At 40.0% G+C, this 20,863-nt stretch overlaps 1 protein-coding gene across 1 annotated transcript in view; it reads right to left on the bottom strand.

The window, feature by feature from the left end:
- Positions 1 to 20,863, bottom strand: part of adam10a (ADAM metallopeptidase domain 10a) — a 170,143-nt gene that overhangs the window by 46,353 nt on the left and 102,927 nt on the right. Inside the window, exons 5-7 of the mRNA XM_043677449.1 lie at positions 3,321 to 3,424; positions 1,286 to 1,441; positions 57 to 149 (exon numbers count right to left, since the gene is read on the bottom strand). Of these exons, the coding sequence (XP_043533384.1) occupies positions 57 to 149; positions 1,286 to 1,441; positions 3,321 to 3,424 (353 nt within the window). The remainder of the gene's footprint in view (positions 1 to 56; positions 150 to 1,285; positions 1,442 to 3,320; positions 3,425 to 20,863) is intronic.

Here is a 20,863-nt window from a genome sequence, read left to right as displayed (position 1 = left end):
GTCCATCAGCATAGTATGCCCTCGAAACATAAAGCAAACTTTGAATCAGTACTTACACGCACTCTCTTGACCATAAAACTGATATTTCTAATTCCATGAAAATCTGTTGTCTGATAAATTGTATCAATTGCTTTGACATGACTTGAAATCTGTACATGAAACAAAATAAATATTTTTATTTATTTATAAATTTGAAGGGAGATAAATTTCAAGCACTTAAACGCCTCGAAATAGCTTTAAAAAAGATATTTTATTAAAATTTCTAATGAATAATACTTCTAAAGTGATAAGTGAATTTAAAACAAGCAATTTTTCATTTTTCAACCATCCTTGCTCCTCTCTCAATTGCAGTACGAAATCAATTGAAAAAGAGTTTGCTGTGTGTATGAATGTATAATTAATTAAAGGGCTTGCATCTAATTTAAAATAAGCAAACTGGCACATAAGCTCATTTTCAAAAGCTGAAATAACATCTGGCCAGTTATCAACTTCATTCAAACTCAGATCGGATTTATCAGCTAACCAGAAAATAAGTATTTAAGTTAACTTTAACAGATTTTAGAGAAACATTCTTCCAAATTGAAGGTGTTTTATTAAATTAACTTCCAAAACATCGTGGACCGTTCTGTAGCAATGTAAATTACTGTCGCAAAGGATACATTTGTAATTAAATTAAAATCAATCATGATCTTACTATAAGTGACACTAAATACAAAAATAATCCCACTCCTAAACTATATCATATTGTCAACTGTATCACTGGGATTCCTATCAGGAAACGAATCCACAAAATAGCAGTAAATTAATTGGGGATCAGCTCACTTCAGAAATTATTTGATGTTAAATTCAAAAATAGGTGCTTTAGGGAACTGTAAATTGGGCAGAATCTTTATTAATTATTTTCAACAGAACAAGGGCCTTCATTTGTAAGAGAAACACAAGTAAGGAATTGTTACTTAATGAAGGAGAAAGAATTAAAAGTATCACAACTTTAATATGTTCAAATGAACTGAATTGTCATTTATGCTTGGCAATTCACAGCAATTTTGAACCATTTCAAAAAATGCTGTCAAAAATCAAATATTTGAACTCCCAAGAAAATGTATAAATCAAGCTTATTTGTCAGCCTCAAATATTCATAAACAATTCAGCCCAACAAATTCTAAACATGGGATTAAATCTAAAGATGTCTAAAACAGAAGCCATGAAGTGAAGACTTTAATTCAGTTACATGCGCATACACACACGCACTTTTAATAAAATTATTTCACTTTCTATTTCATACCTGCGCTATGACCGCTTCTCTTGAACCATAGTATTTAAAGAACAGGTGATCTGTTTGAATAAAAAGCTGACAAGTGTTCTTCTCCTCTGGAGCTGCACGTCGTTTTCTCAAAATAACTGGTTCGTGCTCATGCTCATGTTCAAAATCAACAGGTTTCTAAAGCAAAAGATAAGAGTTAAACAAAAAATGAAGTGGATGCCAATATCATTAGAAATGAAATGCCTGCAACAACATTCAAGACAGGAGATAACCAACAATGATCTATGATAATGACTGCAATCTCTCACTGATATCTGCCTCAAAGGAACAGTCATGTTTTTATCTTTTAACTGGAGATAGAAGAAATACATATTGTATTTCTATGCATTCTATATCTATGTCTAAGTAGAGAAAAAAAAAAGGTCATCAACTACCAAAATACATGGTTTGAATTTCCAGGAGACTGAGGAAACTTTGTTCTTTAGATTTTAAGATAATTTATTAAGTCATGAGACAGAACCACTTTCAGCAATCTTGCCTGCATTAATTGCATATTGAAGGGCGTATGATAAACACTCAGAAAATGTCCAAGTACCATCATTTACAGCAAATTCTTATAATTCGAAGAAATATACCAAACATTTTATTGTTTTGTTTACTGGCAGTGAGCAGTTCATCCTCTCTTACAATATTATTTTTAGAAACTATTTTCCTAAAATACATTGGTATAAAACTTGATTCTCATCACTTCTATGAGTATATGCAAAAATATACAGAGGAAAAACCAAGTACATTTGATTGCTAACTTTAGGAATCCCAATATAACAATAATGCATTTAGTCATGCCTCAGAGTGGCAGTAGTTTACAATGCTTCCATTTCAAATTTGTATTAAGACTTGAGAAACCGGATGACTTTCATGTCTTAAAAACATCATTTGGAGGAAAAATAAAGGTTCAGCTATTATAGTTATAGACATTAATCAATTTTTGCCATTCACCCAGGTTCTTTCCTGCACTGCACACGACTTGCCATCTTAATTCTAAAGTTTAGAAATCTCTGCTGGTTTGAATTGGGCACTGTTTTGTCACTAATGTTTCTTTAATGCTCATTGTTCCTTCTCCTTTAACCCTCTGCATCCTACTGCATGAATGGTTCAGGTCCACGTCTTGTACTTACCCACAATCTTAATCCCGTTTTTTTCTCGCAGTTTCCCAGACCTTCTGTGTTTAGCAATTCAAGCCTGACATAATCCAATTGTTTTGATCTTTTCTCCTATTATTTCAACTTTGGCAACATTCTGCATTCTAGTCCTGTCATTTAGCCTAGTGAATCACAGATGGTCAAGTAGTATACAGATAAACTGACTTCCAAAAACTGAAGTCTCCATTTGTTACCAGGTGTCAAGATAACCCAGCAAAAACATCTTGAGATTTAATTTGTATTTCTAAGGGAATCATAAAATCCATTTTGGATTTACTGACACATGGTCATCAAAAACAAACCTCTCTTTTAACAATGACATTTCTATTTCTTTTGGAGTAACAGGTACTGTCTTTCAAAATTTATGGCTAAGGATCAATAATAGTGTGTCTACGTGCAAGAAATTTCCTACCCAGAGGAGCTGCATCTATATTCTAGCTTTCACATTCTCCAGTCTATACCTGTCGAAGTACTTCACATGAAAGAAGTTTATGCAGAGAAACATGGCACGCAATTTGAATGTAGCAAGGTTCTACAAACAATAATGAGATAAATAGCCACATAAAATGTGTTTTAACAATGTTAGCTCAGACACTACATTGCCCCTATATTCTTTGAATATTATTATGTGGCCTCATGACTAATGGAGAAGGCAACAATGTTGAATCAAAAGATCAACAAAAATTAACACCTCGCCATCACAGCAGCACTTGCTTATTACTGGATTCTGAAATGGAAACATTCAGAAATATCTAATTTTAGATACTGTGTGTTCATTGTAATCAGTATCATTCAGATTAAATGCAATGCTGCATTACAATTAACACCTTAATGTTAGAGATTCAGGCTCTCACCTGTGCCGTTGGCTCTTCTACAGCTGACATCTGGTACTTCTTCATTCTTTCAAACACTGAATGGTCAGCACAGCCTCCCTCTGGCCCATATTTGTGAGGGTATTCTAAGGAGGAGAAAAACGATCAAAATTTGCTTTTACAGGATACCACTTTAGCATGAGGAAGTTAGTACAAAGTAAATCTGTTGGCAAGGCCAGAATTTATGGCCCATCAATAACATGGTCTGAGAAGATAATGGATGAGCTTTGTTCTTGATTCACTGCAGTTGACGCGGTACATGTAGACACTTATATTTGAGTTCCTAGAATTTTGATTCAGAGACAGTTAAGGAATGACCAGATTGTTCCAAGTGGTGTGTGGTTTGGAGGGACACTAGCTGATGGTGATGTTTGCTGCCCTTGTTCTTGGCAGTAGAGAATGCAGGTAAAGGAACCTTGGGAAGTTATTACATGACATTTTCAGAGGAGCACATGCTGCTTCCAAAACGCACTGATGATGAATGAAATGGATGTTTAAGGTGGTAAATAACACAACCTGCTTGTTCCACATGCGAACTTGGATAGTGAAGAAATTCATGTATTGTTGGAATACTCTCCATTTGCTGAACATGTGTAGTTCTGTCATCATCTGGACATACATCTGATAGACAGGTACTAAGTCAGGGAGGGAGTTACTTGGAGAATTTCCAACAACCAACATTGGTTTCACATTCATCACTAGAATGTCAATTCCAAGCTTGTATTTGAATCCAAATTCTACTACCTGCCATGGTGGGATTTGAACTCCGGTCCCCAGATCATGAACAGGGTTTTTGATTAATGGTTGAGCGCTAACACCACTATCCCATGATGTCCCTGTGGGTTTGTGGCACTGCTTAGTTTCTAAGTACGGCTACTTCTGGTTGTACTCCAGCCCCACACTCCTAACTTATCATTGGGAGATGGGGGGGGGGCGGGGGGGGGGGGGGGGGGAGGGGAAAGGAGCGAGCAAGAGCACAAGAGTGATCGAGAGCACGAGCGACCGACAGCATGCAAGGACCTCTTTGTGGGTCTGATAAATGCCTGGTTAAACTGGCCATCAATAGGTCCATGCAGCAGGCCAGAGTCTGACATTTTACCTTACTTCCATGGTTACACCCATGCTTGGGTGCTGATGAAGTGGGAGCATGTGGTGGCCAAAAGAACAGTAGTAGCCTGTACAAGCAGATGGGCACTATAAGGAGTGGGGTGTATCATTACCCAGGATAATGATATTAGATTTGACTCTGACCAATTTCTACTCCACTTTAAGTTTCCACTGACTATTTGATTTTTGTTATCGTACCCAACCAGAGGCTGTAAGCCAATTAATGTTTATTCAAAAAGAGTAGACATAGGCTGGAAAGATGCCCAGAGTTGAATGATCCTGGTAGAACAAAACTGGGCAAATGGTGAACTGATTGTTGCTTTGCAATTATCACTTAATCACACTGTCAACACTGATAGAGAACAGACTGAGGCAAGTGCAATTGGTCAGATTGGATTTACATAGAACAATATAGCGCAGAACAGGTCCTTCGGCCCTCCATGTTGCGCCAACCTGTGAACTATTCTCAGCTCGTCCCCCTACAATATCCTAAAATTATCCATGTGCTTATCTAAGGATTGTTTAAATCTCCCTAATATGGCTGAGTTGACTACATTAGCAGGCAGGGCATTCCACGCCCTTACCACTCTGTGTAAAGAACTTGCCTCTGACATCTGTCTTAAATCTATCACCCCTCAATTTGTAGTTATGCCCCCTCATACAAGCTGACGTCATCATCCTAGGAAAAAGTCTTTCACAGTCTACCCGACCTAATCCTCTGATCATCTTGTATGTCTCTATCAAATCCCCCCTTAGCCTTCTTCTTTCCAATGAGAACAGACCCAAATCTCTCAGCCTTTCCTCATAAGACCTTCCCTCCAGACCAGGCAATATCCTGGTAAATCTCCTCTGCACCTTTTCCAATGCTTCACATCCTTTTTGTAATATAGCAACCGGAACTGTATACAATATTCACTGTGTGGCTGCACCGGCGTTTTGTATAGTTACAGCATGATATTGTGGTTCTGGAACTCAATCCCTCTACCAATGAAACCTAACACACCGCATGCCTTCTTAACAGCACTATTCACCTGGGTGGCAACTTTCAGGGATCTATGTATATGGATCCAAGATCCCTCTGCACATCCACACTACCAAGAATCTTCCCACTGACCCAGTACTCTGCCTTCCTATTATTCTTCCCAAAGTGCATCACCTCACATTTAGCTGCATTGAACTCCATTTGCCACCTCTCAGCCCAATTCTGCAGTTTATCCAAGTCCCCCTGCAACATTCTTCCAAACTGTCCACTACTCCACAGACTTCAGTGTCGCCTGCAAATGTACTAATCCATGCACCCGTGCCTGCATCTAAGTCACTTCTAAAAATGACAAACAGCAGAGGTCCAAAACAGATCCTTGTGGCACATCACTAGTAACTGGACTCCAGACTGAATATTTTCCATCAACCATCACTCGCTGCCTTCTTTCAGAAAGTCAGTTGCTAATCCAAACTGCTAAACCACCCTCAATTCCATGACTCTACATTTTCTCCATCAGCCTACTATGTGGAACCTCATCAAAGGCTTTACTGAAGTCCTGGTCGACCATGTCAACTGCCCTACCCTCATCTACATGCTTGGTCACCTTTTCAAAAATCTCAATGAGGTTTGAGAGACACAACTTGCCCTTGACGAACCATGTTGACTATCTGAAATCAAATTGTTGCTTGCCAGATGATTATAAATCTTATCTCTTATAATCCTTTCAAAAACCTTTCCTACAGCAGAAGCAAGGCTCACTGGTCTATAATTACCTGGGTTATCTCTGCTAGGGGAAAGTGAGGACTGCAGATGCTGGAGATCAGAGCTGAAAAATGCGTTGCTGGAAAAGCACAGCAGGTCAGGCAGCATCCAAGGAGCAGGAGAATCGACGTTTTGGGCATAAGCCTTCCTGAAGAAGGGCTTATGCCCGAAACGTCAATTCTCATTCTCCTCCTTGGATGCTGCCTGACCTGCTGCACTTATCCAGCAACACATTTTTAAGCTCTGATCTCCAGCATCTGCAGTCCTCACTTTCTCCCATCTCCAGAAGAAGCCAGAAATGGACCATGTAATCAGCACTTTGGAAAGGGACAACTGTAAATATCTCAGGTCTTTTACATGGACATGTCAGGCTTCAGCATATTTCAGTTTAAATGTTTGTGGAACCTCCTCCTGAGGATGGTTATTTAATTGCCCAAAACCAATCACTGCTGATTATGACAAGACTGCAGTACTTGGATCTGATCCATTAGTTGGTTGTTTTGGTAAGCTAGTTCTACAGCAAGGTATTTTACTGCTTTGCATGCATGTAGTCTTGTATTGTAGTTTCACCAGATTAACATCCCATTTTTAGGCAAAACTGGTGTACCAACTCATGTGAATGAGAACATTGTACAACACATCAATTTAGAATGGACGATTCTTCTAAACAATTCACAGACCCACCATTTTAAAGGGAAAGTGGGAAGATCTGGGGATCCACATGCACAGTCATAGATAGGAGTCATAAAGATGTTCAGTATGGAAACTGACCCTTTGGTCCAACTCACCCATGCTGACCAGATATCCTAACCTAATCTAGTCCCATTTGCCAGCATTTGGCCCATATCCCTCTAAACCCTTCCTTTTCACATACCCAACCAGATGTCTTTTAAATGCTCTGTACCAGCCGTCTCCACTTCCTCTGGCAGCTCATTCCAACATGCACCAACCTCTGTGAATGCCCAGAGATACATGAACTCAAACATGAAAGGCAGTAACTGTGCAGATTCACTGCTGTGTCAGTTAGCTGTGTAGGTTTCTTTCTCTCTTTTCCTCTCTGACCATGTGGTCGCTGCCTTTTGTCGATCTTCCTCCTTTTAAAAGTGCCACTGTTTTGATCTTTACCCCCACAAAGTTCCAAAACAATACAACAGCATATAAAACTGTAATTGCTGCTCCTGGGATTTGAGCAAATCAGCTCTAAAACCTAACATATCTCAAAAAAAAAAGAGCTCTTAGAGCCACAGTTTTTTTGTCCTCCATCTTGGATCACTTGAGTTGAGAGTGTTCTCCACCAGATTTAAAAAAAATACATTTGTCTTCATTGATATTCAAATGACACCTATTGCACAAGTGTCATTTTCAGCAAGCCATTTGAAACCACTGCATTCTGTGATTCAGCAACTACTTTGCTTGGTAGTTTCTTGCTGAAGAAGAGGAACTGTAAACAAATATGCTGGAGATCAGTGGGTCAGGCAGCATCCATGGAGAGACAGCAAGCTAATGTTGATGCTATATGCCTCTTCACCAGAGTTGGAGTGAAGTGTGGAGGGGTCAACACTTATGCAATTGTTTGGGCATGGCAGGGTAGGGTTGTTTTGAGAGTGCCCTGGAGAAAGGGTATTGCTACTTCAGATTAAGTGATCGGAATGCGAGAATGGCAGAACAATGGTGTGTCTAACTGCCAGAATGGAAAGAACAGCCCGTCCCACTGGGGTGGGGAAGGGGTGGAGGACATGGTAATAAGCAAAGCTAAAAAGGAAGGAACATGTTCACAATTTGAAGGCTTTGAATTCTCAATATTGAACCCAGAAGATTGCAAAGTGCCGAATTTGAAGATGAAGTGTTGCTCCTCTAGTTTGCGCTGTGATTTGCTGTAGCATTGCAGCATGCCAAAAGACAGACAAGTTGGCATGTGAGCAGGGTGCTGTGCTAAAATGACTGGCTACGAGAAGGTTGGGATCATGCTTGCACGTGTACCAGAGGTGCGCTGCAAAAGCGGTCAACCAGTCTGCATTTGTTTTCTCCAATGCAGATAGGCCACATTGGATGCAGCAAATACAATACACAAGATGGAGATGGTACAAGTGAAATGCTGCTTCACCTGGAAAGACTGTTTAGGCTCTCAGATGGTGAGCAGGGAAGTGGTGAGGGGGCAGATGTTGCACCTTCAGCAGATACACGGAAGGGGGTGTGCGATCGGTCATCAAGGAATGGTCTAGGATGTGTCAGAGGGTACGATCCCTGTGAAATGCAGACGGGGGAGTGAGGGGTAAGAGATGTTAAGTCGTGGCTCGCATGCCCATTTGTCTGTCCTTGACATGCTGCAGCTAATCACAACGCAAACTGGAGGAGCAACATCTCATCTTCAAACTCGGCACTTTAGAATCTTCTGGGCTCAATATTGAGTTCAACACCTTCAAATTATGAACGCATTCCTTCCCTTTCTTTTAACTTTCCCGACTACAATGTAGTCACCCTTTCCCGACTACAATGAGACTGTCTGCTCTTTGCAGTCTGGTAGTTAGATACACTATTGTTCCACGATTCTTACATTCCAATCACCTAATCTGAACTATGAACATCCTTTCTCCCCTAACTTCCAAGGTAAAAACCTTCGGGTTTGTATGGTCATTACTTTTACATGTGAATGCAGAACAAGTAAGTGTTTTGCAATGCTTTTATAGATCATGGTGAGAGTAACAACACGTACAAGACAATGTGTAATAAAGGAGAGTTTTTTTGATTCAGCATTTTTGGAAACATGAAATACTATGTTGCAGAAAGCAATTACAACAGGAAGCATTGCATCTTTAACACCAAGTGAACAACTTTTTGAAACAGTAGCTAGCAAGAGAAAGTAGGTCAGCCAGGTGGGTTTTGGATTGCATTAACAAAGGATTTTGCACTGACAGTGAGTTAACTGGCTTACTTCTGCGCCAAAAACCTCAATGGTCCTATAATCCCAGGGTTTGCTATTTTACAAAGTAAAATAAAACAGACACACACAACATGGGTGCTGGGGAAAAAAAAGAAAAAAAAAAGAAATAAACAGGAGTGTCAAACTTTCTGTTCACAAAAAAAGAGAAAAAAGAATAAAATAAAACAGAGTCATCTATCTAATATACATTAACGGCTGCGTTAAACCAACAGGAAACAAAATTTAAAAGGCTAAAATATTTGGTTAGGAGTTTAATATGTCTAACCTAATACTTGGCAGATCACAACTTCAACAAATTTGAACAGAAGTAATCCTTTCAGAAATATTTAACATCAAATGAAAGTTTCTTCTCCACTATAACCAACTGCTTTTGCACAAACAGTATACTGATTGAAACCCTTCAAAACCAAAAGGCTGTTTTTTTTCATCTAATTATGACAACATTCCAAAGTTGAATATGGGTGAATCAAAGGTATAACCAAGTCAATCTTTGGTGCAAACACGTCACTTAGAAGTGCCTTTGCACAAACAAAAGATCCTGTGGAAAGGTTAACAGTCAGACTCAAAACCTTATGGAGGGATCATTACCCAGGGCTGTAGATTTGAGATAAAGAAGGACAGATGTTTAGAGAAGATGTGAGGGAAAGATTTATCACCCAGAGGGTGGTGACAATCTGGAACTCAATGCCTATGAGGGTGGACATGGATGTGGAATAAAGTTATTGGATGTGCACTTGCGATGCCAAAGCATACAAGGCCACAGGACAAAGGTCTTTTTAGTGCGATGTAGATTGCAGACTTGATGATGCACCTCATGAGGCCAGTAATCCCTTAGGAGTGACTTTTATCAAGACACTGGCAAACTAATAATGCAGATAACAGCTGTGTTTTGATGTGAAACAGAACAAAATATGAAGTATTAAAATACAGTCTGTGAATCAGTGGGATTCCCTCTGGAGGTAGTCATCCACACAAGGGATCTCTATGGGGAACGTACATACTGCGTATTAAACCTCTGCAGGGAGAAGCAAAAATGAAAATGGGAACAATCTTTAATTTATTGCCTGATGTATCAATTTAACCTTTAGTTGACTGGCTCAAAGAGAAGAAACAGTTTTTCTCCACTGAAGTATAGTGAAATCTCCTTGTTTGATATAGTTATGAAGCTAGGATTGAAATTAGGATAAATGTCCTTAGAAAAAGCTTTAAGATTTGGATACGGGCCCTCTTTTGTTTGTCATCGATATGAATGATTTGGAAGAGAATATCGAGGCATGGTTAGGAAGTTCATGGACGATACCACAATAGGCAGTGAAGGTTTTCTAAGATTACAAAAGGGATCTTGATCAACTGGGTCAATGGGCTGAAAAGTGGCAGATGGAGTTCAATATGGATAAATGAGAGGTATTAAATTTTGGTACAACAAACAAGGGTAAGGCTTATACATTTAATAGTGGGTCTTTGGGTAGTGTGGTAGAACAGAGGGACCTAGGGATTCAGGTATATCATTCTCTAAAAACTGATCACATATAGACACAGTGGTTAAAAAAAGCGTTTGGCATGCTTGCCTTCATTAGTGAATCCTTTGAGTACTGGAGTTGGGAAATCATGTTGAGGTTGTCTATGACATTGGTGAGGCCTCTTCTGGAATGTGGTGCACAGTTAAAGTAAAGATATTATTAAGTTGGACAAGGTTCAGAAGAAATTGACCAGGATGCCGCTGGATATGGAAGGTTCGAGTTATAAAGAAAAGGCTGGATTGGGCTGGGACTTGTTCCACTGGAATGTAGGAGGTTGAGAGGTGACTTCATAGTTATAAAAAACATTGAGGTGTACAGACAGGGTTAATGGTAGGTGTCTGTTCCCTAGGATGGGGGATTACAAGACTAATGACGTGAGAGATTTTAAAAAGACATGAAGGGCAATTTTTTTTTATATAGAGGGGGGTTCACATACAAAATTAACTTCCTGAGGAAGTGGTGGATGTGGGCACAATTATAACAATTAAAAGGGCATTTGGATAAGCACATGAAAAGGAAATGTAATGTACCAGGAGCAGGAAGGTGGGACGAGCTTAGTTTGGGAATATGTTCGGCATGGACTAGGTTGGACCGAAAGGTCTGTTTCTATGCTATTTATCTCTATGACTGACTTTATGGCAAAGCAAGATCTATGAAATATTTTTAGCCTCACTACATTTGTGCAAACAGGGATCAATAAGATATTGCAAAGCAGTTCTTTTGGTCAGGACATTAATATGACTTTTCTGAAGTAATGCACTAGCCTTTGCAAGAGCCATTTATAATTTTAGTAAATGCCAGGTTATGCACCTATTCTGTTTTCCAACTTTACTCAGAAGATCAGATAGAATTGTTATAAAATAAATGATAAATTTTTACAGAATAAAATAAATCTAATACTAATTTTAAAAATAAATGAACCTGAAATAAAAATGTACAAAAGAACTGTTATAAATGTCTTCCAAATTCCAGAGTCAGAGCGCTGAAAAGCATGGAAACAGACCCTTAAGTCCAACTCATTCATGTTGACCAAATATCCTAAATTAATCTGGTCCGATTTGCTAGCATTTGGTCCATATCCCTCCTAGCCTTTCCTATTCATATACCCATCCAGATGCCTTTTAAATGCTGTAATTGTACAAACCTGCACCACTTCCTCTGGCAGCTCATTCCGTACACGCACTATCCTCTGCATGAAAAAATTGCCCCTTAGATCCCTTTTAAATTTTTCCCCTCTTAAAACTGGTTCTCAACTCTTCCACCCCATGAAAAAGCCCTTGGCTATTCACCCTATCCATGCCCTGGAATCACACATTAAAGTTACTAATGCTGGACTATTGGTCACAGTTCCAAAACCAAACCCATTACAGCTACTGTACAAGATACTGTGTTGAGAACTACTCAAATGCAGAGTTGCTTGCTTGATTGGATTTTGGCAGTTCTCCTCCAATGAAGCACAAATCCACAGATGGCACTTCGTAGTTGCATGACCCAGGAGTACTATTTAAGGCTAACAACATACAAATCACAAGCTGTAATACCACCTGAAAAACAGAGCTCTTACTCAAAAAGAAACTCAGGCTGTGCTTGTTTTTCATCATAAGCAGTTCTAGCTGGAAATAGACTGAAGAGAGTTTCATTTCTGGTCTGAAAGTGATACATTATCTGCTGCCGGGATTTGCAAATCAACAGCATGCAGTTGAATCAGAAAGCTAATAAAAAGATGACTTTCCTTCTGAATTTTGTGCCTTGAACAGGACTGTTGCTTTAGTCAAAAAAGCATGACCAAGAAAATACATCTGGGGCAAATATTTCCAGGCTCTCTTCTTTTCAAGCATGGCTCAAAAAACCAAGAACCATCTAATTCGGTTGTCGCATTGAACCTTGAGAGGGTCCACCCATTTAGCCAACTTTTAGTAATGCAATTCATAAATAAATAAATAAATAAATAAATAAATAAATAAATAGAGATGTTTATTACTCATAAAATAGTTTTCTCAAATTTCTTTCTCTTTGCAGAGATTTTAATCTCCAGAAGGCCAGCTGGCCAAAATATTTTTAAACATAGTTTGCATCAGTCCAAAAAAATAAAAGTTCAAACAAGTTGTTTAAACAAGTGCAGGCGAATAGCAATTTAAGGACTTCCACATGGGGATAGGACAACATGATCCATTCTAACCGTGAAAGGATCTGCAGGTTGACTAATAGCCGGTCACATCACATGAAGACCCATGGCAGTAGCGGGCAAACCTGAGCAAATGACATCCTTGAACAGAAGGACAACCAATGTCAAGTTTGCCACAGTATAAGGATGCCATCAAACAGTAATGCTATCTTGTGTGTTCACCCATTTTCAACTAGTTAGGAGCAGAATATTATATTAGTTGCAGAGCAGCGCAAAATATCAAACAGGGTCTGCAAGGAGAAAAGTAGATTTCAACAGATTGAACCATCTATCAAGTTTCAGAATGCGCAAGCAGGTCTAACCTGTTCATGCCGACCAAATATCCCAACCCAATCTAGTCCCAACTGCCAGCACCCGGCCCATATCCCTCCAAACCCTTCCTATTCATATACCCATCCAAAAGCCTCTTAAATGTTGCAATTGTATCAGCCTCCATCACATCCTCTGGCAGCTCATTCCATACACATACCACCCTCTGCATGAAAAGGTTGCCCGTTTGGTCCAACTATAAAAGAGACCTAAGGACTGTTTCTGTGCTCTACAGCTTTACGACTCTACAATTGATATAAGTTATTAATATAGAGGTAAATACCAAGGCCACACCAATGTTTCTAATGGTACTCCACTGGTCACAGCCTGCCAACTTCTAAATACCTGTTTAAGAGAATAAAGTTCACTAAAGTGACTGGAGAAAAAGAATGAGCAAAAATACCGGAGTAACACTTGGGCCTGCTGAGTCACCAGAGCCATACTTACAAGATATAGCTTGACCATAATGCTTAAAATTATTCTCCCAAAAGATGATACCATCACCCATTCTAGTCATATAAAATTCATGTTTCATCAATAATTACCTTAAGAAAACATTAAGTTGAAAAACCAAAAGCAGTTGTGACCAGAAAATTCTGAAATCTTTTGAAGAAAGCGAGATACGTTACTGTCTGCATACAGCAAAGTGAACGGAACAAAACCCTCAACTTTGCCACAGGATTTTATTTGCAATCTTCAGCCATATGTCCAACATTTTAAGAATATGCCAAAATATACTGCACTTATATGCAGTTCTCTTCTTTGACTACATAAGGGAGTAGCCACTACATTGTAAACACCATTGCATTACTAACTGGACTAATATAATCCTCTCTCATGATCAGTGTATTGGTATAAAACGTTAAGTAGTTAAAACCTATTCCAAGGGTTTATAAACAACTTGAAGTTCTTGATACAAATAGCATTTGATGCAATCACAAGCTTTCACATTAATTGATCTGGAGAGACAATATTGTAATTTGTCTGTGGTCATTCAACATGTCACCATGTGCAACTCTTTTCTAAATAGGAATAACAGTGTAAACGGATGGATAACTGACTCGATACTCCTTAACTGAAGGAGCTGTTCTCTGCTGTTTGACTCTAATGTGTTAAAAAGTACACATCCAGTAACACACCCAGTACAAGCAATCACAACCAAGTGTCATCCTTATATGCCTCATAACATAATCAACTAAATAACTGAACAAAATGATAAATGGAGACACAATTTGATGGACTTCCTTGGATAGCACTATGTAAAATTTTGCATTTCATTCCACTTGCATGCCTTCCTTAAATGGTCAATAGCACAGGAAAACAAATTTTTCACTTGCTTTTACAATATTAGCATAACAAGAGCTGCACTTCAAGGCATACGTCAAGCTGCTACACAAATATAAACAACGCCAGCATGAACCAGTGTCTGGTGCCACAACTTATAACAATGCATGTATGAAATGTAAATTTTGTAACTGTTGTATATCTGAACCCACCATTTCTTTTGAGGGAAAGATTTTTTTATTTTAAAAATATACTTTATTCATAAAACATTTTGATGATCTGTACAACTGGTCATGCCATACATATGTAAATCATTCCATTTCTTTGCATACAGAGACAGAGTAATCATTCATATTTACATGTCTGTACGATTACTCTGCACATATTTACCTGGGGGGTCAGTGGAGCCCTCTAACTTCGTCGGCCCCCTATGCTTAGGCAGGCAGACATTGCACGGTGGTCTTTCCCCCATCGCGCCTTGGCGGCAGCTGCTCCAAGCTTCAGCACGTCCCTCAACACGTAGTCCTGGACCTTGGAATGTGCCAGTCTGCAACACTCAGTCGGGGTCAACTCCTTCAGCTGGAAGATCAACTGGTTTCGGACCGCCTAGAGAGCATCCTTCACAGAGTTGATGATCCTCCAGGCACAGTTGATGTTCGTCTCGGTGTGCGTCCTGGGGAACGGAGGCGGTACAGAACGGAGTCCCGTGTCACGGCGCTGCTCGGGACGAACCTCGACACACCACTGCATTCCTCTCCAGACTTCTTCCGCATAAGCACATTCCAGAAGGAGGTGTGAGACAGTCACGTCCCCACCGCAGCCGCTTCGAAGGCAGCGTGCGGTGCGGCAGAGTCCGAGCGTGCATAAAGGATCTCACAGGCAGATCCCTTCTCACCACCAGCCAAGCCATGTCTTGGTGCTTGTTGGAAAGTTCTGGCGACGAGGCATTCTGCCAAATGGCTTGGACAGTCTGCTCAGGGAACCGCTCAATAGGATCCGCCCTCTCCTTTTCCCGAAGGGTCTCAAGGACACTACGGACTTGTGGTCAAATGTGTTTTTCTTCATAAATTTCTCCAAGGAGGACAGGTGGTACGGAACTGTCTAACTACTCGGAGCGTTCCGCGGCAGCAAGGCCAGGCCCATCCTTCGCAACAGTGGGGACAGGTAGAACCTCAGTGACACTTGGTGCAGCCACACACAAAAGGGGGCCATCAGGGTGAGGGTGGCATTGGGCGTGTTTTTTCCCCTGTTGCCCAGGTCTTTGTACATTGTGGCTCTTTGGACCCGGTACATCTTTGATTTCCACATGAAGTGGAAAATGGCTCAGGTGACTGCAGTGGCACAGGTTCTGGGGATAGGCCAGACCTGTGCCACATAACAATACTAAGAGTACCTCATACCTGATGACCAGGTTTTTCCCTGCGTTGGAGAGCAACCGTTGCACCTATCTGCCTAGTTTCTGCCTCATTTTCCTGATCTGCTCTTCCCAGGTCTTGGCGCACGCCCCAGCCCCACCAAACCAAATACCCAGCACCTTCAGGTGGTCGGTCCTCACGGTGAAGGGGATAGAGGATTGGTCGGCCCAGTTCCCAAAGAGCATGGCCTCGCTCTTGCCTCGGTTGACCTTGGCCCCCGAGGCCTGCTCGAACTGGTCACAGATGCACATGAGTATGTGAGGGACAGCAGATCTAAGCAGAAAATGGCAACGTCATCCATGTACAGGGAGGCCTTAACCTGCACGCCCCCACTGTCAGGAATAGTCACCCCTCTCAGGCTCGCATCCTTCCTGATGGATTCGTCAAAAGGCTCTATGCAACACATACACAAGGCAGGAGAGAGCGGGCAGCCCTTCCTGACTCCATGACTTAAGGGAGTCTATCTGATTCCCACCCATTTGATTGAGACTGCACTGACAAATTTGGTGTAGAGCAGTCTGATCCAATTACCGATTCCCTCCCCAAAGCCCTTTTTGGAGAGAACATCCCTCATATATGTATGTGATATCCTGTCAAAGGCTTTCTCCTGGTCCAGGTTGATGAGGCAGGTGTCCACCCCCCTGTCCTGCACGTTGGCAATCGTATCCCTGAGGAGTGCGAGACTCTCAGCGATCTTCCTGCCCAGTACAGCACAGGTTTGGTCAGGGTGGATCACCAGTCCCAGAGCAGACCTGACCCGGTTGGCGGTGACCTTTGACAAGATTTTGTAGTCTGTGTTTAACAGTGAGATTGGTATCCAATTTCTAATTTCTTCCTTCTCCCCCTTCTGCTTGTAGATGAGGGTGATGATGCCTTTCCTCATGGATTCACTCATGGTACCTGCCATAAGCATACTGACATACACCTCCAACAGGTCCTGGCCAATCAAGCTCCAAAGAGCAGAATAGATCTCGACCGGTAAGCCATTGCTTCCGGAAGTTTTATTCTTTTCGAAGGGCTCGAGGGCCTTGGTCAACTCATCCAGAGATAGCGGCTAGTCCAGCCTCTCTCGTGTTCCGTCGTCCAAGACCTCCGTGATAGAAGACAGGAACAACTGGGAGGCCGCGCTGTCGGTTGGCTTCAAGTCATAGACTGGCATAGAAGGATTTGCTGATCCTCATGATGTCAGCCTGAGATGATGTTACCGAGCCATCATCCTCCTTCAGTTTGCTGAGCACGGAGCTCTCTTTGTGCACCTTCTGAAAGAAGAAACGTGAGCATGTCTCATCCTGCTCCACGGAGCGGACTCTGGACAGGAAGATTATCTTGGAGGCCTCCGAAGCAAAGAGCGAGGCTTGCTGGCCCTTCACCTCCTGGAGGTCCTCCGTGACGAGGGAAAGATAGTGGTGTATCCAGCACTCATTGCACATAAACCAAAACCCACTTGCAATTTCTCTCCCAAACCATTGACATTGCAGCACTATTTTAGGAATGGTTATTGAATTTAGTTTCAAACCTTGTGCGAAAAAAGAAACTGCTACAAGACTGACTCCACAGACCCTTTATAATAAGCACACATTTGCAAGAATTTAAACCACGATTCAAGACTATTTATGCAGCTACCATTCACTTGCAAGTACCTAGAAACATTTTAACAAAATACTTTATTTGGGCTGGATTGGTTCTCTGCCTGAGCTTGGAATGTCCAACAGGTACCAAAAACTGCATGTTACATTGTTTCGCACATTTCATCATATCAAGCACAGAAATTCACATATCAAAATCCATCAAGTTTGTGGAATGCAATTAGTCAGAAACAAAGAATCCTGGCAGCTGTGATAAGACAATGCTCTGAAGCAAAATTCAATTTTCTGACATTGACAAGAAATTGTGTCTTATTGTCAATTTACATAAGGGGACTTAATTCCATAAAAAATCTCTTACAGCCATAACATGGCAGGCAAAATACTTCTTTTCATATAGCTGAAAGAACATTGAAAACCTGAGGCCTAAACATGATCAGCTATCACATACACATTTAAGAAACTCTTAATAACAGCTTTTATCATTTACAACTGTTCAAATGGAATATTTTAGATACAATATCTATAATCCAAAAAAACCTCAGCTTTAAAAATTAGAAATCAAGTTCATTGTTGCGAGAAAAAATGGAAATGCAATATATAATAGTTCTATGTAATACGTGCAGCAAGACAACAGTAAAAACGAGACAACTGAGGAAGAAAAGCTTCTCAGTGCAAAAAGGAACTGCAGCATGAAAGAAATCAATAAAATTCGTATCCAGGATATTAGACTGCTAAAGTAGTAACAGACTGAGGTTCCAATTAGGGTAAGCAAAGAATATATTTTTGACACTAATGCCAGATCTGGAAATTGAAGAAATAAGATTCCATTTTATATCCTTTCACAATGTATTATTGTACACAAAATTTATAGAATACAGAGAAAATGGAATTTTTTTAAAGAACGTTGAAGGCAACAGTTCCTCCTGATAGACCAACAAATAAGACAATCTACTTCAGGTGATTCTGAAGTGAAAAACAGAATATAATGAATAAGAAAGAGAGACATTTTGAACATTATATTGGGAAGCCAGACACAACAACAACCATTAGTGGTGTTTGGAGAAAAACTGCCCACAATATTACATTATAAAGAAAGAAGGGGAATTCATGACAAATTTGTGATCTTAGTAAAATGGTACTAAATTATTTTTCCAGTTATAAACTGGGCACCACACTTTAGTGGTTTTGAATTAATATCACATTTATTCACTAAGTCTTGAAACACTAACAGAACCTCCAACAACAGGTGGCAGTTAAGGTGGGTGGGGGCCAACTAAAGCAGGACAGCTGAAGAGTTGAATGCACCTTGTTTTTTGAGGGGTGGGGGTGTGCAAAGATAATTTCCTCAAACAGACAAGCATTATTTCATATCGATCCCGTTGTCTTCCTTGTTAAGCCTTCATTTTTGAAATGGATCGATTCCATCGGAATAAAATATCTTTGATTCATGACCTATGGGCAATGAATCAAAGTACACGTCACATACTTTTTCTCTCATATGCCACAACATCTTGTTCTGATGTATCAATGACTATTTTCAAACTACATGATAGATTTTGAATTAGCTTAGCAAGAAGATTAATTGGAAATACAACTACCACAGGCAGACCACAATGGTTTCATTACAACTTACGATATGTAACAAAGCAGTGATTACTCCAAAAGTCAAAATAATCACAGAAAAAAAAAGGAAAAAAAAAAACAATCTGTGCCAGCTCACATGCACGTACAGACTGGGCTGGTGATACCAGCAGACATCACTCCAAGAAAACAAACGTTCAGAAAAGTTGCCCATCATATTAAGCCAATACTTAGCTTGTGATGACCAGGTGAGGGACAGGATGGCTTCTCTATATTCCTACTTTGATTTAACATCAATTTGAATTAGAAATGACGTATTGGCCAATTCCATGAGTGGACCTAACCATTATACTGAAGAATCAATAAGATAGTTTTGTTATACAAAAACTGATAAGAGTTAAAAAAGCCTATAAAAAGTAAAACTACATCAACATTCACGTAAACATACATAAGCTAAATATAAAACACAGGTTCACTGGATGTAGCTGACTATCTAGTCTGGTTAAAGCCTTCCTTATCAACTTCTCTGTTGGGACAGAGGTGAGTGTGTGAAGCAGAGATGATAGAAAAGGAGCTTCTTCTCAGCTGAAGGCAATCTTCAGCAAAACACATCTTTGGTAAATATGTACAACTTCTCAGCAGCTCAAATATCCATTGTTTATTTCAAAAGGCATATCTCAATCACAAGCTCTTAACCAATTTCACTGAAAAAAAATTACTTTATTGGCTGCCAAGTACTGTGGGACATACAGATGCAGTAAAACGTGTTCTAATTATTTTCTCTCTCTCTCTGCTTTTTATTCCAAACAACATAGTGCAAAACATATCTGGGTTGAACATTGCCTTGGATGCCATATTAGTGAAGACATTAGCACAATGAACACCTATCAAAACATATGTAGAATAAAACAATGCTCATTTGTACAATTTTTTGTATCTTATACACTGCGTGGGTTTATTTAAGAGTGTCAACATTTGTTGATATGTGGGGACTAATTCTTCTGTACAAATCTTGACAAGAAACAGAATTTGCCAGTCCTGTACATCCGTAAGGACATCAAAAGCTACACGTGCAGTTAGGATAAAAACCATAATGGCACTGCCAAACATATTGCAAATTGTATTCTTTTCAGGCTAGATATGGAGGCATTTGGAACACCCCAGGTTGTCTGTCATCCAATCTTGCACGAAGGAGGTAACGAACATTTGTCATTCATTCAGAATGAAATAAATACTTCATAGTGCAGCAGGTACAAGTTAGCAAGCAGCTTCGTCAAAATTACAGGCTTTGCCAGGTTGCAGCATTCCAGTGATTGTGTATATGCAGTTGAAATGTGGCATATGTGCAAAATGGTGACTGGAACAAAAAGGGATTCCATTCTCTAAGAACTAATTGTCACACAACAGTTGGACAATAAACCATGCAAGTCAATGCCTCCAACACCAACCATGATGCTTTCATCCTGCGACAGTCTACTCCGATTGTATTTGAGCCATCAAAAAGTTATTTGCCGACCAATAGGACTTGGTAGAAAGCCAGGCCTACTGAATTAGGTAACAAAGTTTAAAGATAAATTTAGAAGTGCAAACAGGAAAATTGTTTTACGCAAAGGGTGCTAAAAACCTAGCACTCTTGTCTAGCGTGGTAGATTTATTCTAAGTACATTAATGTCGAAAACGCAATTACTGTGCAGGTCTCTACCTTATGCTCCTATTAAGAAAAGTGAAGTTAAGACCCGCATACTTTATACTTCTAGATTTTCCTCTCCCAATCACAATAGTTCACTTCAGGATGATAGATATTCATGCATTCTTTATGAACGCAAACAAACAGTCTGATCTTCATTCCAAAA

Source organism: Chiloscyllium plagiosum, chromosome 36 (assembly GCF_004010195.1).
Source record: "Chiloscyllium plagiosum isolate BGI_BamShark_2017 chromosome 36, ASM401019v2, whole genome shotgun sequence".
NCBI classification, from domain to species: domain Eukaryota; kingdom Metazoa; phylum Chordata; class Chondrichthyes; order Orectolobiformes; family Hemiscylliidae; genus Chiloscyllium; species Chiloscyllium plagiosum.
Note: the sequence above shows the minus strand (reverse complement) of the source record. Positions and strands in the feature narration are given on the sequence as shown.